This window comes from Delphinus delphis, chromosome 15, assembly GCF_949987515.2.
Source record: "Delphinus delphis chromosome 15, mDelDel1.2, whole genome shotgun sequence".
NCBI classification, from domain to species: Eukaryota; Metazoa; Chordata; class Mammalia; order Artiodactyla; family Delphinidae; genus Delphinus; species Delphinus delphis.
The window spans coordinates 28241849-28257400 of NC_082697.1; the positions used below are offsets into that span (position 1 = coordinate 28241849).

At 52.0% G+C, this 15552-nt stretch overlaps 1 protein-coding gene across 4 annotated transcripts in view; it reads left to right on the forward strand.

Annotated features, from left to right (window-relative positions):
* LOC132437741 (tyrosine-protein phosphatase non-receptor type substrate 1) overlaps positions 1-9575 on the forward strand; it is a 41618-nt gene extending 32043 nt beyond the window's left edge. For all 4 annotated transcript variants that reach the window (XM_060031104.1, XM_060031105.2, XM_060031103.1 and 1 more), the window contains exons 8-9: positions 6035-6074; positions 8469-9575. In XM_060031104.1, the coding sequence (XP_059887087.1) occupies positions 6035-6074; positions 8469-8723 (295 nt within the window). In that variant the 3' untranslated portion in view covers positions 8724-9575. The remainder of the gene's footprint in view (positions 1-6034; positions 6075-8468) is intronic.
* The last annotated feature ends 5977 nt before the right edge of the window (positions 9576-15552 follow it).

A 15552-nucleotide genomic window follows, 5' to 3' on the forward strand; every position in this document is an offset into this window, starting at 1 on the left:
AAGCCCGTGACCTGGTCAGAAGCTAAGCCGATGACATGACATCACAGATGGTGCATTAGTTTGTTGGTTCACATTATCGGTGATTTTTGCTGTCTCTACTGTGCACCAGCTCTGTTCTGAGCACTCAGGATACAGCAGTGAACAAGAGTCAGTCTGGGCCTTCATGAGGCTCAGATGCCAGTGAGAAAAGCAGGCAGTAAGCCTGGAGGCAAAACAGTATAATGCCCCGTCAGGTGGTGACGAATCAAACACAGCAAGGGGATGGAGACTGCGGGGCAGGGAGGGCAGGGGCAGGGCCTCCTCTGAAGGGGACATATGAGCAGGGACCTGGAGCTGGGGACCTGTGAGGGGACACCTGCTGGGCGAGAGAGCAGGTGAGGCAAAGGCCCAAGGTGGGCAGTACCGGGAGGATAGGGGAGGCCAGCCGTTGGAGCAGAAGGAGCGAAGGGACAGGAAGGGATGAGGTCAGGAGGTGCAGGCCCACGTACCTTAGCTGTGGCCCATGCAGCAGATGGGTGACTAATCCAGACTTTGCAGCTTTAGGGAAGGCCCCCGACATTCACCCCAGCAGAGTAGAGGCAGCACCCCATCATCTACCACGTGAATGTACCTGCATGGAAACATGAACGTCCACACCAAGGACGATAAATACAAACTATAAATAGCTTCATGTTGGTTCGGGACAGGTTTTGCCAGCAAATGGGTTTTGAAAATCTTTTGATATTTTTAGAGCTTTGTGGATTTCAGAATTGCAAAGCAGAACTGAGGATCTGGAGGGGAAGCCAGGGGTCTAGGGCCTGTAGCTGTTAGGACTCAGGGTTTTACTCCCGGTTGGATGAGGAGGCTTAGGAGGGAGATGATCTGACTTTGTTTTAAAAGCCATCACCCTGACCACTGTGTGTGGACCAAGGTAAAGGAGGTGAGGGTGGAGGCAGAGAGGCCAGAGAAGAGGCTGCTGCAGTTGTCCAAGCAGATGGTGGTGGCCTAGACCAGGGTGATGGGCTGGGCTTAGAAATGGTCAGATTCTGGATATATTTCACAGGTAGAGCCAAGAGAACTTGCCGATGGATTGTAGGGCCAAGGACGATACCAAGGTTGGGGGCATAGGGGTGCTGTGTCCTGTGTTGGGGACCACAGATGCAGTGGGGAAATACTAGGCACTGCGGTTGCACACAGCAAGAGCATCTGACCTGTCTGGAGGGCCCTAGGAAGCACTATGTGTCCCTCCTGACCCACAGCGGGAGTCTGTGGTGCCCTTGGGAGAGAGCCTTGCTTTCTGCTCTGACCTCCGCAGGTGGCTTCCTGCTCTGAGCCCTGGCCAGCCTCCCAGCTTCCCCATCCCTGAACAAGCAGAGCCACCACTCCAGCAAAACCAGGCTGCTCGCTGCCCCCAGGGAAACGTGCTTCCTGTTGCCGGGCCTTCAACTGTCACACTTCCCACTGAAGTACACTCTTTCTCAAGGGCAAGGCTCAGCTTCCGTCCTTTGCCTAAAACCCCTCAGGGGCTCCCTGTGGCCCTCGAGGTAGTCCAGATGCCCTCCTGAGGCCCTCAAGCACCTCGTGGTCCAGCCCTGCTGCGCTGGACAGTTCTACTCCCAGCCACTCCTGGAGCTCACATTCCGTGTCTCAGCCAACACTGCCCCCCTTCACCTCCTCCCTCACGCTGCATCCTCGCTCTCCTCGCCCTGTGTGCTGGGCCTCTCCCTGAGATGTGCTCCCCACCCCTGCTCCTGAGCCACCCAGGGTCTGCACAGCTCCAGGGGGCAGCAGTCACGGCCGGCTCTGAACAGCGCCCCCGGGAGTTGTGCCACATGGAAGCTAGTGTAGGCGCCCCTCCTTTTACCTGGTTACCTCTTGCTCTTCCTTCTGGGCTCAGCAAGGGTGTTACCTCCTCCAGGGACAGAGGCCCCTCCTGGGAGCTCTCCTGATGCCCCTGGATGGACACCCCAGTGTGTCCAAGTTGTCTCTGCACTTGTCCCCATAGTATAACCCACCCCTCTCGAAGGCAGGGGTTACTTCCCTCACGTTCACCGCTAATTACTGCTGAACTTGGCACCATGCCCGGAATGGAATGGGTGCTCAGTAAAGGTTTGTTGAATAAATGAATGAACAAATGCCGTCCCAAACCACCACAGCAATCCCCGATCTCTAACTTCCTGAATCCCTAAAACTCTCCCTGTCAGTGGCTTCACAGCCCCAGATGTGGAAGGATCTCTCTTTTTTGTTTTGTTTTTATTGTTGTCACTATTTTTTTACATGTCATCTCCTCAATTAGACAGTACATTTCTGGAAGAAAAGGGGTGTGTCGATAATAATAATGGCAACAGCATCAGCGGCTAACGTTTATCGGGCATTCACTGTGTTCCAGGCACAGATCTGTGATTGTACCTATATTAGCCCACTGGTGATTTAATTATTGCAAAAATCCTATGATTTACTCTTGTCCCAGTTTAATTGAGCAGAGGTTCTGGAACTTGAGTGTGTAGCAGAATTCCCTGGAGGGCTTGTTAAAATGCAGATTACTGGCGCCACCCCCTGAGTTTCTGAGGCGGAATTTGTATTCCTAACAAGTTCTCAGGTGGCACTGATGCTGCTGCTTCCGAGCTGGACTTTGAGAACCCCTGCTCTAGAAGCTTATTATTGTCCCCATGTTGTGCTTGAGGAAACTGAGGCTCAGAGAAGTCGTGAGACCTTCCCAAGGTCCCACAGTTAGTAAGTGCTGAACCACGAGTCAACCCAGATTTCTCTGACGCTGAAGCTGAGGCTGTTCATCACTGATCCAGTGCCTCTTGCTGACTGTTTCTTCTTCCCCAGAGAAGCCAACCGTTTTCTGCCTGTTTTTTATTTTTCCAGCATGAGCCTACCGAGGGAGCCGTGAGATCACTTGCTCCCTTTCATCTCTCTAAGCCAAAGCGTTAGCTAGTGAGCGGTAATGGTGCTTTCCCGTGCAGCCGCCAGCTTCAGCTAGGCTGACTGGGATCAGACGCTTTCCAGAGGACATTGGCATGGGTAACAACCCAGCACCCCGGGAGGGGGCGGAGCAGGGGAGGGGGCAATGCCACCACTTTGAGCTCAAAGGGCCCATCAGATTGCAGGGCCAGTGGGGGGACTGGCTATTTCTAACTCCCTAGGTTAGGACCGTACAAGAGAACGTTGTAATCTTCCTCAGCTCAGATGAGAGAAAAATGTGGCTCTGCTCCCTTAATTGGGCACTGGGGTTCATTCGGTCGGCCATTTGTTCACTTGTCAGACATTCACTGAATTTATTCTTGGAATATTTAAGGCTTCCCTGACTCTTTTCATTTATTCATCTGGATTGAGCGCCAGGCCTTAAGCCGGGGGATTGCAAAGAGTAGCAAAAAGGACACTAGCCCTGGTCTCGTGGCACTTTTGATCCCATGGGAGAGATGTTCATTCATTCAGCAAACATCTATGGCATGCTAATGGCGCACCGGCCCATTACTAGGTGTCAGGGCTCTGGTGGTGAATGACACGGGCCTAGTCCCTGCCCACATGGAGCTAGTGGTCCACAGGGAGGCAAGTTACCAAACAAGCTAGGAGGTTAATACACGATGTGCTGCAGGCACTGACTAAATAACACAAAGTCAGACGCAGAGCAGAGGTTGGGGGGGCAGGGGGTGGGTGTGCGGTGGGCGGTCAGGGAAGACCATCTAAGGAGGGGACATTTAGGAGACAGCTGAGGGGCGAGAAGGCTCTAGCCATGGGAATATCGGGAACAAGAGTAGACCAGGCAGAGGGAATGGCCAGTGCCAAGACCCCGAGGCAGGAGCAGTTGGACGTGTTCACAGACCATGGAGGAGGCAAGGGGGCCAGAGCTGAGTGATCGAGGGCGGAGACAGGACTAGAGCATTGGGTGAGGGCACGTCACGCAGGCCAGGCAGTCAGGACTCGGAGATGGATTTCACTGCGTGGTGGGAAGGAGTTGAGGGTTTTAAGCAGAAAGATGATATGACATCGCAGATGCATTTTACATGTGGGGAGTGGAGTGCAGGCAGGGCAGGAATAGAGCAGAGACGCCAGAGGCTCCTCAGAAATTTAAAACCTGGATGGTGGTGATGACGGACTGGAGGGGTTCGATATGTACTTTGGAGGCAGAGTCGACAAACCTTGCAGTGGATTAGACACAGGTTTTAAAGGAGGAGGGAGGAGAATCAGGGGTGATTCCCACTTCCTTAGCCGAGCACAGGGATGAGTAACAGCAATGCCGTTCACTGAGACAGGAGGGACCGGAGGAGAGACAGACATGAAAAATGGATAACTGCTTCTGTTCTGTAATAATTGCTCTGAGAGAGGAGCCCAGTGTTCTGAGAACGGAGTTTGGGATTCAGTGAAGGTTTCCCTGAGAAAGAACTATTTGAAACAGCTCTGAGGGAAGAGAAGGAGTGAATCAGATGAAGAGGCAAGGAGGAATGAGTGTGCAAAGGCCCTGGGGCAGCCTGATTGTCATTCATTCCAAGTCAGTTTTGAGCACCCATACCTATGTGGTGAAGAAGCATGGCAGACAGCCAGACACACAAACCAGATGGGAAAATATGCAAGAAGTTTGAAATTGTCATGGAGGGGCAGCCCAGCCAGCCCAGCACTGTCAGAGCCTTCCCAAGGAAGTGACAACATAGTTGAGTCTTGAAGGATGAGCAAAGGTTAACCAAGAGGAAAAGTGGTTGAGGGGGTTCTTCAAGGCTGTTGTTGACATGTAAAGTGGGCCACATCAAGTAGCCCTTGAGAAATATTGGGTGAGTGAATAAGTGGGTGAATGAGGCCGAGGGAGTGAATGACCCCTAGGGAGGTCAGCCAGGGACAGACTGCACAGGGCTTACGAGCAGGGCGAGGCATTGAACCAAAGGCAGTGGGAAGCCAGACCCGTTGGAAGCAGGAGGGGTATGGATGGAGACTGAGTGAGTGATGGTCCCCTCCAGACGGTGTCCCTGCTCCTGGAGGGCCGTTGCTTGGCCACGTGGGGCCCGTCCTGCCCCAGAACTGCTTTCTGAGCCAAGTGCTCATGCCAAATCCATTAATAACCCCACTGCCAAGCCCCATTGCTCGTTTCTGACATGATCCAGGCTAACATCCCCAGAGTGGCCAGCTTGAGAATTTACACAACTCCTGCAGAGCCAGTGGCTCTGGTTTGCTCACCACCTTGACTGTGACCCTGCAGTGAGCCAAGCCACGGCCTCCAATTACAGAATCAAGTGCTTGAAGAGCTTCTTTGATTAACCAGAACACTTGGTCCTTCTCTTTTCCTTTCTTAGTGGTGACTTAGATGTGTATAATGTAGAACATTGGGAAAACATGGGAAACTAAAAAGAAGAAAAAATACCACCCAAGGACCCCTGCTGTTAACATTTTACTATGTTTCCTTCCAGTGTTATCCACACATTTTTCATAATTGAAATCATTCCACAGAGAATTTTGCTTTTATACTTATCATTTTAATGTGATTTGTAATTTAAAAAAAAAAACTTCCTCATAAACCTTTTAAGTCTTTATCTACAAATCTGTCCTAATTTCCTTAACCAGTCCCAGTTGGTGGAGCTGTGAGGTGTAAACCTTCCTCCCCCATCGCGTTCTGTGGTAAATGCCTCTGTGCATAAAGTTTTTTCTATATTTTGAATCCCCCCCCCTCACCCGGCCAAGTGTGCGATTATGAGTCAAAAGATGAGGACAACTTCCAAGCTCTTGACTTTGCCAAGCGGCTTCCAGAAAACGTTGTGTCGGTCGGCCCCCCGCACCAGCAGTGTGTGAACCTGCCAGTTTCACTGCACCTTCCCCAGCACCGAGTATTATAATTTTTAAAGATCCTTGATGATAAAGTAGGTTAAACAAAAAAAAGGTAGTACATGCTGAAAAGCCCTTTGGTCCAAACATGTGATAAGCAGTTGTGTTTCTGTTGGGAATCGCTCATCCACGTCCCCCACCCATATAGGAAGTGGAACCTAAATGTTATTCTTACCCATTTGCATGAGCACTGGAGATAGTGAGGGTATTTTTATCTGTGCGTCTCTTTCCTTTTTAGGTTGCATGAGCCCGAGAAGAACACTAGAGAAACAACCCAGGTACGGTGCTTGGTGAGATGCCCTTCCTGGGAAACAGGAACAGGCTGGGACAGACTCTCCCAGCTGGAGCAGAGGGAGGGGGGCACTCAGGAAAGCAAGGATCCTCCACCCCTGGCACCCGCCCACCCTGGCGAAGGAGTCTTAATTTAGAACAGGATCTGCAACTCCTGTTGATGCAAGGAAATCATACCACCGAGAGTCTGTCCCCGCCTGTCTGACTCAGTGCCAAGCACTGCACAGCTTGGAAGGGCACCATCCACCATGTGTTCTGTCTAAACGGTGCCCTGGAGTCGGGCTTAGTGTTCATCACGCCATCCAGCCTCCGTGCACGTGCCCAGCCAGTCCTTCCACCAGGAGCACCCTTGCAGCCCTGTGCCGCTCACACGGGGTAACGCACAGCACTGCGCTGCCTGTGCTGGTGGGAAGACCCCATGCCGTTAATGACCTCATGCAAGGGCACACTCCCTTGAGCTGGCACTTTCGCCCCAGCATCACTGAGGGGATTTCAAGGCACCATGGCTGGCTTGTCTCCAAGAACTCTGGCCCTGTCTGCACCAGCTGACGCTGTCAGACCTTGGAGGCAGAGGGCTCCTCTGAGCCTTGTAAGGAGACAGGCCCTACCCTGAACCTGGAATGAGAACATGGCAGCTGTCCTTGACATTTTCCTGGCAGTTGTCATCGTCGTATCTGTAGTCTGTTGAAGAGAGTCAGGGCTGGTGAGAGGCACGGTGCTTCGAGGCCAAAACTCTCCTGACCCAGCACAGCCCCACCCCACCCTTCCTGCCTCCAGCGGGTCCTGGGCATGAGCTCAGGTGGTGATTAGAAATCCAAGACCATTTCCAGTCATGGGACAGGAAGGCCTTCTCCCCCGTCATTTTACTTTCTGGGGCTTTCAAAGTCAAAGTTCTTTCTGGAACTTTGCAGGGAAAGAATGATGGTGGAAAGAGCACTGAAGCCTACACAGAATTCAGTCAGTTGGGACTTCCTGAGCACCTACTATGTGCCAGGCCCTGGGCAGTGAGCAAGGCTCTTGTGGAGCTTGCAGCCCCGTGACTAGGACTCCCAGTGCTGTGGGCCGTCGGAGCACAGCTTCAGAGACCAGCAGACCTTGGCTCTTTTCTGGCTGTGTGACTTTGACCGAATTTAACTTCTCTGGCTCTCAGATGCTTCACCGTAAAATAGAGTAAATAATTCCTACCAAGCAGGTTGTGTTAGGGCCTAAATCGGGTGATCCACGTGTGAGCAGGGCGCCTGTCAGCTGTTGGGGACTGAGGTTATTTTTGTGCATCAGGTAGGATCATGGGCGTTGGTAGCTCCCCTCCACTGCTACAGCGCAGGTGCCGGGCACAGAAGGAGCAAAGTATGTCATTCATGATGGGTAATTTCAAGGCGGCAGTTCTGGGTAATAAGATGAGCATGTGGGAGAGGTTCAGGTTTGCCAGGTGGCAGATGACAGCTGACACGTGCTGAACATATGTGCACTTGGCATGAGCCAGGCTCCGTCCTAAGAGCTTTACCTGGACCATCTCATCGGATCCTCCCAGTGACTCTGGCAATAGATACTATTATTAGACCCACTTTACAGATAGGGAAACCAAGGCCCAGAGAGGCTAAGTGAACTGCCCAGTCCCTCAGCCAGAGAGAGCAGAACCAGGATTCATACTCCAACTTCTGCCTACAGAACATTTACCTCCTGTTCACTGCTGGCCTCATTCTCACACACCCCTGTCTTCTGTCCCCCAGTCCCCAGCTTCACCAGAAGCGGGGCTGAAACTGTTGCCATCCATTTATCCATCCACCACTCGTTCATTCGTTCATTTAACATCCATGGGGCTTCTTCTGTGCCAGCCTTGGTTTCTGCATCATAACAGATGCCTAGTGAATTTTGTTGAATAAATGAGTAAATAAGTGAATGTCTGCTTCCACTGGGGGGTCAGCATCTTCTCAGACCTCCAAACAGGCACAGACAGTCCTAGGTGGTGGGTGCTGTGATGCAGAAACACAGACTGAGGAAGCACAGAGACAGAGCTCTGGACCCAGCTGAGAGGAGGGTCTTAGGATGAAATTGACGGGGTGGATTGGGTTTCATTACAAGAAGAAGGAGGGCTGGACACTGTAGGCAGAGGAAAGAGCATCAGGAAAGGCAGGCGAGAACTGCAGGAGGGGGTGACGTTGAAGCAGGGACGTGAGGCCACTACACTGACGGTTAGGCCGTGAGGAAGAGGCTGATTGGAAGGGCAAGGCTGGAGACAGATGACCTTGGCCGGAGAAGAAGGGGCATGAACTAGGGCTGAGCCAGTGGAGGCCAAGAAGAGACAGAAGCAACCAGACTTGGTACTGAGGGTGAGTGAGTGGCTGGGGGCTCTAGAATGACCTTCTCTCCATCTCACTTAGATCCAGGACAACAACGACATCACATATGCAGACCTGAACCTGCCCAAGGGGAAGAAGTCCACCCCCAAGGCCGACGAACCCAACAACCACACGGAGTATGCCAGCATTCAGGCCTGCCCACCACCTGTGTCCGAGGACACCCTCACCTACGCCGACCTGGACATGGTCCACCTCAACCGGAACCCTAAGCAGCCAGCCCCCAAGCCTGAGCCATCCTACTCAGAGTATGCCAGTGTCCAGGTCCAGAGGAAGTGAGCAGGGCCGTGGTCATCTCTAGGGTCTGTCCCCATGAGCCTTCCTGTCCCGTTGCGGGCAACCTTGATGAGGACAGCCAGCCCAGTTCCTGGAGGGCCAGGGTGGGACAGGACCCAACAGTGAGGGTAGCTCTTGTCTCCCCAGCCCAGCTGGCTCTCCAGCATTTCCACGGGAGCCATGGCCCCTCTATGTGGCCACACATGGAGGCTAGTGTTGCCAGACTAGGCAGGGAACCGACCTGGGAGCTGGCCAGAGCCATCAGGGGTGCAAGAACTCTCACGCCTCTGTCCATCAACTGTGGGTCTTTGTCATGGTCTTGGAGACCACTGACTGCCTCCTTGACACTCTGCAGCCCGATCTTCCAGAGTGAGGAGGGAGAAAACCCACCTCCTCGTCCCAGCACCACCCACCTGGGGCTTTGGGGAAAGTTTTCCCTTTAGATCGAACTGCCCATCCATGGCGAAGAAGCTGGACGCGCATCCCGAGACTTGGTGCCGTGGCTGCCAGCAGTCCCGGTCTCCCCTCCCTGCACTGACCAGCCACAAGCCCCGGGGAGGAGAGGACCGTCTGAGGAACTCCTCCGCCACCAAGGACTGAGACAAAACGCCCCTCCTCCTCACGGCCCTCGAGACCTGGAGGACCTCCGACGGTGATACTCCACGTGGCCCCACCTCTCCCTTCCATACCTGAGCTCGCTTCCTTCAGCAAGCACTAACTCACAACCTCTCGCTGTGGACGCCTGTAAATTATTGAGAAATGTGAAATGTGCAATCTTGAAACTGAGGTGTTAGAAAATTTGATCTGTGGTGTTTTGTTCTGTATTTTTCTTAAAACAACAGCAGTGTTATCCTGGCTCTTTGTCATGTGTTGAAGTGTGTGGTTGGGTCTTGTGCAGTCTAAGGTTGAACGGTCGGTTGTCCTGGAGGGATGCTCTTACAGTGGAAACTGAGTTCCTCCCAGTCCCTGAGGCTTGAGGGTGGGGAAGAAGGTTCCAGGTTGGCTGCTTCATGGAGACACTTAGCCCTCTCTCCACGAGGCTGGTACTTCTGCCTTCCGAGCCCCCAGTGTGCTAAGTCTGAACCTGCCCATGCTTCTCCAGGCTGCCTCCTTCTCCGTCTGGCCAAGACCCAATGCCTCAGTCTGCTCACCTGTAAAGAGGGGAGAGGAAAGATGCCATCCCTCCCCTCCATCGCTCACAAGCACTTTAGGGCCATGCAGGGTAGGAAGCTGTGCCTGGATGTTTTCCCCATTCCAGCTCTCTGAGCTCATCTCTGAAGGTGGAATCTTCCACTTCTGCTCCCAAACCCTGTCGAAATCAAACTGGAACAAATCAAAGACAGCCAGGAGGACTGGGTAGCTGTGACGCCAGGAACGACCTACCTTCTGTCCCTCTGTCAAGAGGTTGGGCAGAGGCCGTGACCCTGTTATCCTCGGACCCCGCACCCCTCCATTTCAGTGTGGGGGCCTGGCTGGGCCCAGGGCAAGAAGATATTGCAAGCCCTGTTTATTCGGTCTTCACGTGTAACTGATCAGCTCTCAGAGCTGAGATGCCAATCTTCACTGCCCCCTGGGTCCAGCCATTTGATGCCCGAGGGATTCCTGGCTCACGCTGTCAGAGGCAGAAGCTGAGCCATCCTGCCCATCAGCAGGTCCTCCAGGTGGAACTCGGGGAGCCGAGTGCAGACCCAGCTCTCTGGGGGACAGTGATCTGTTTTACATGATGGCATGCAGGAACTGGCTGAGCCAACAGGCCATGTGGGCAGCTCTGGCCCCACAAGCCAGAGCTTCTCTGTGGCATCTAGGAGCACAGTGGCCCAGCCACCTGGCTCGAGCTATTTCCAGATTCCAAAAGCTTGGCTTGTAAACCTTGATCTCCCTCTCTTCTGCCCAGAGACAGCACACGCATGTGAGCACACACACGCACACACACAGAATTTTAAAAAAATGTTTTCTTGGTGCCATTTTCATTTTATTTTATTTTGAATTTTGGAAGGGGAGTAAGGAAGGAGGCCAAGAAAGTCACGTAGTTTAGCTTCAGCCCGGCAGCCTGGAGATTCCCATACCTTGTGAACCGAACCCCAGGAAAAGGAAGCAGTCGAAACAACAGTATGGAAGGAGCACGGTTTCTGGAGTTTATTTTCAAACTGCGGGGAAGGAAACAGGCCCTATTTTGTATATAGTTGCAACTTAAACTTTTTGGCTTGCAAAATATTTTTGTAATAAAGATTTCTGGGTAACAACGGCCCCTCTGGGTGTTGAGTGTCCTTGTCTCTGTGAGTTTGTCCCTGCGCCCACGAGCCTGGGAGAAGATCATGTGGGCCCCAGGGCTTGGAAGTGACTTCAGCGTTTGATCCTCTCTTGTGTTTTATAGACACAAAGACTTTGTTTCCCCTGGCTCAGAGGGAGTCAGGGTAAGGCCACCCAAACACCTGCTTGAGCAGAATTCCAACAGAAAACCAAGTTTGGATCCCGGCTCTGCCACTTTGTAGCTGCGGGAACAAACCACTCACCTCTCTGAGACTCAGGCTGATCGTTGGCACGATGGGGACAATAATACCCCCTCTAGGTTTAGTGCGGGGATTAAAGGGGCTAGGGTGCTCGGCACATGGCAGGCCTTCACTAAGCGTTGGGTCTTCCTGCCCTAAACATTGCACAGTGGGGTCTGGTCACCCCTCACCACCTGTGGGATCTTGGACAAGCAGGTCACCCTCTCGGGGCCCCACTTTCCTCCTCTACCAAATGTGGAAGCTAATGCTTGTCCTAGAATAACACTGCCAATGATTCATGTCTCGTGCTAGTATATAGTAGGTGCTCAATAAATGTTAGTTTCTTTATGTCCCCTCCATAAGAATATTAATAATATTAATGACAGTTATATAATGATGGTAACATGACATTCATAGTTAGTGCTTACTGTGTGTCGGCGCTTTGCACTGATTAACCCCTTTATACCTCACAACGCCAGGTAAATAATAGTACTGGCCTTGTTTATAGACAAGGCACAGAGAGGTGGTGTAACTTTTATGGGGTCACACAACTAATGAGTGATGTTGCTGAGACTCAAACTCTAGCTGCCAGCTTCAGAGCCCAACTTCTAGCCACTGAGTTAATATCAACACATTACATATGGGCACTGACTCTGCAAAATTATTAGCAGTAATAATAGCTAATGCCTGCTGTGGTGAGTGATATGCCAAATGCTTTACAGTTATTAACTCATTTAATCCCCCAACCACCATGTGAGGTAGGAACTCTCATTATCCCTGTTTTACAGATGAGTAAACCGAGGCACAGAGAAGCTAAGTCATTTCCCTAATGCCCCATGGCAGAGCCCAAGTAGTCTGCCTCTTCTTTCTTTCTCTTTTTTCTTTTTTCTTTGGCTGCATCAGGTCTTTAGTTGTGGCACGCGGGATCTTCGTTGAGGCATGCAGGATCTTTCGTTGTGGCGTACAGGTTTCTCTCTAGTTGTGGCGCACAGGCTCCAGGGCGCATGGGCTCTGCAGTTTGTGGTACATGGGCTCTCTTGTTGAGGTGCGCGAACTCAAGAGTTGTGGCTCGCGGGCTTAGTTGCCCCGCGGCATGTGGGATCCTAGCTCCCTGACCAGGGATCGAACTCACATCCCCTGCATTGTAAAGCAGATTCTTTACCACTGGACCGCCAGGGAAGTCTCTCCATCATGTTTAATTCTCCTAACTGTCCAGTAGTGGTGGTGGCTGTGCCCATTTTGCAGAGAGAGACAGAAATTTGAGGCTCAGAAGTGCACATGACCTGGCCAATCTCACACAATGAATCTTTAGTCAAGCTGGGACTTGCACTTGGATCCACAAGCCCACCCGGGATCAGCCCTGAGCCCTTGGCCTGGTCCATGTGACCACACAGGAGGCAAGGAGCTTCCTGCTGGGCTCAGAGAGGTCACCTGCCTCACCCTCCAGGACCTTGGCTGTGACAGAGAGCTCAGCTCTCCTCCCTTGGCCCCAGCTTGTGAAATACATGTGCTGCTTGCAGGATGAGGTGTTCCAGGCATGAATACAGGCTGAGCAGGTGGGGAAATGCCTTCGTTCTCTGGGAAGGCGAGAGCGGGGGTGCCAACTGCACATCCAAGCGAGGAGACCGGGGGATGTAATTCACGCAGCACCTGGGCCTCACTTCTCCACAGCCCATATCTCTAGGGCTGAGGTTGGCAGGCGAAATCTAAGTTCATGGGACCCAAGTGACCCTCTCCCTCCTGCCGGGAAATAAGTTAAGCATTCGGCATTTATCAGGCACTTCCTGGGTGTTCCTTGTGCAAAGGAGAGCGATAGGACTGCCGCAACCTGCCCCCATCCCTGAGGACCCGTGCTCTCCCTTCTGCAGCCCCTGCCCACTTTACATTATAATCACGAAAATCTCTGCCCCTTCTCAAGGTTCTAATGGCCAGCTGTAAAAGCGACTGCGTCTTCTAGCATATTCACACCAGCCAAGATTGGATCCACGTTAGTTTATTTTATTTAGTTTTAACATAAGCCCTTACACGTATCAGAAAGTCTCCTAAACTCTGTACAAATATTAACTTATTTAATATCAGTTCACTCCAGCCTCTTAACACACCTGTAAGGTAGGTCCTAAGATTATCCCCGGTTTAACAGAGAAACTGAAGCGCAGAGAGGTTATGAATTTTGTTCAAGAGCCACTGTCCCTCTGGACAGTGGTGCCACTGTGGGTATGGGTGGGCACTGGACGGGCATGATGGGGACAGGGGGTTGCTGGAGAGACAGCAGTGGCCACATACAGGGTTGGGGTGCATCCGGTCACCAGCCAGCCAATGTACCCTTGGGCCTCCCCGGGGTTCAGCCTGCCACCACTGTGGTCCCCTCTGTCCCCCCCTTAACCATGGCACTGTGTTTGACTGGAATCTGGGTCTGTTTTCTGCATACAGGATTATGAAATTTAAAATGCTTTCCAAAGAGACATGGACCCCAGATGTTCAAAACCAGGCAACAGCTTGGTGACAAAGGTCAGAGGGGGGCTATCCTTGGAGGACGTAGTGAAGGGGAGAAGGCCTAGGGGCCCTCTGGGGGCCCTCTAGGGGTGATGGGATGCTGTTTCCCCACCCGAGTGGTGGTTATGTGGGGACTTGCAGATATAAAAATCCATCAAGTACATACTCAATATCTGCATTTCTCTGCATACAAGATATACCTCAGCGTTTTAAGAAGACTGGTGCCCTGGTTCCCTGGGGATTCAACCCCACCCCCAACTTTGATGCCTGCCCCAACCTGACACTTTCTTAAGATGGAGCCCATGCCTTATCTTTTGTCCAGGAGCTCAGCCCAGGGCCTGGCCCAGGTGAGATATTAGGAAGCATTGCTGAATTCCTTTGAAAGATAACATCCAGGTGACCTCAACAGCACGAGAAACAGTGAGGAACCATTTATCTGTCATCACTTTGTCTACTGAGGCTCCCTTAATTACACCCCTCCTTCCCTCCTCACCCTGCGCCCAAAGCCCTCCTCTCTCCACCCAGGGGTGTCAAGACAGCTGCGCAGTCCTCACCCTGTGACCTTGGGCAAATGGCTTCGCCTCTGAGCCTCCATTTGGTCCCCTGTGAGATGGGGGAGTAGTAGTCTTCAGCTCAGGGGGCTCCAGTGAAGGTTAGATAGAGAATAGATCAGCCCTTTGCAACAGTGTGGTGCAGATGGCAGTCAACACGCACGCATATTCACACACGCCCACTCACACACATATACCTTCACACACACCCACACCCACATTCACACCCCCACTCTCACATGCCCCCCACACAGATTCACACACATTTATACACACAATCTCTCTCTCTCTCACACACACACACACACACACACACACCCCAAGGCCAGGTTCTCAGAGGAGCTCAGCAATGGTGGCTCTCCTCTCCTGGCTGAAATGATTTCATCGAGTACCCCCCTCCCTCATTAGCCTAGGATGGCTCCCTCTTACCAACTTTGGGGAATCCAACATCCCAGCCTGGTTTCCAGAGTCTCTTCCTTACACCCTACCTGGTCTATTTAAGGCTACTTCCTGCTCTTCCCCAGCCAGGCTGGTCTCCCTGTCCCAACAAATACCACATGGATCTGCCTCTGGCTGCCCTGGCCCCACAGAGAGTCACCTTCCCTTCCTCCAGTGACTAAGTACCACCCCCAACCAGACCATGAGCTCCCCACACCAGATCTTCATTTCCTACCTTTTGGATCCAGCGCCTGGGAGAAGGGGGACTGAAGCCCACAGGATTACAGGGAACTGAATTCTGTATTTCACTGAAACTTTACTTCCTTTGCAGATGGGTGCTATGATGTCCATTTCACAGATAAGAAAATTGAGGCTCAGAGAAGTGAAGAGATAAGGTCAAGGTCACTCATTCAGCCAATAATTATTTCTCAGGCTGTGAACCTGGCCCTGTGCAAAATTCTGAGGATACAATGTTGACAAAAGATGACCATACCCTTGTGAGCCCATGAAGGGTGAGGGAGCCAGAGCTCCTAGTAATAATCCTAACACTGCATGAGCACCACTAGAACAAGGGGGTGTCAACTTGACATTTCAGGAAATGATAAAACATGACAAGTACAGAATAGCAAAGTCAAACTTGGGTATATATCCCAGAAAACTAACTGATCCTTTAGTGGGCCTTTTAAACAATGCCCCAGTATGGCAACGAAAGGAAGTGCCACCTTCTTTGCCTTATTTCTGAGTTTTGGACACTTTTTCCTATTAGGAGAAAGTACACAGGCCTCACTCAACCTGCATAGGGCAGAGAGGCTTCCTGGAGGGGTAATTCCTGAGCTGAGCCCTAAAGGATGAGTAAGAATG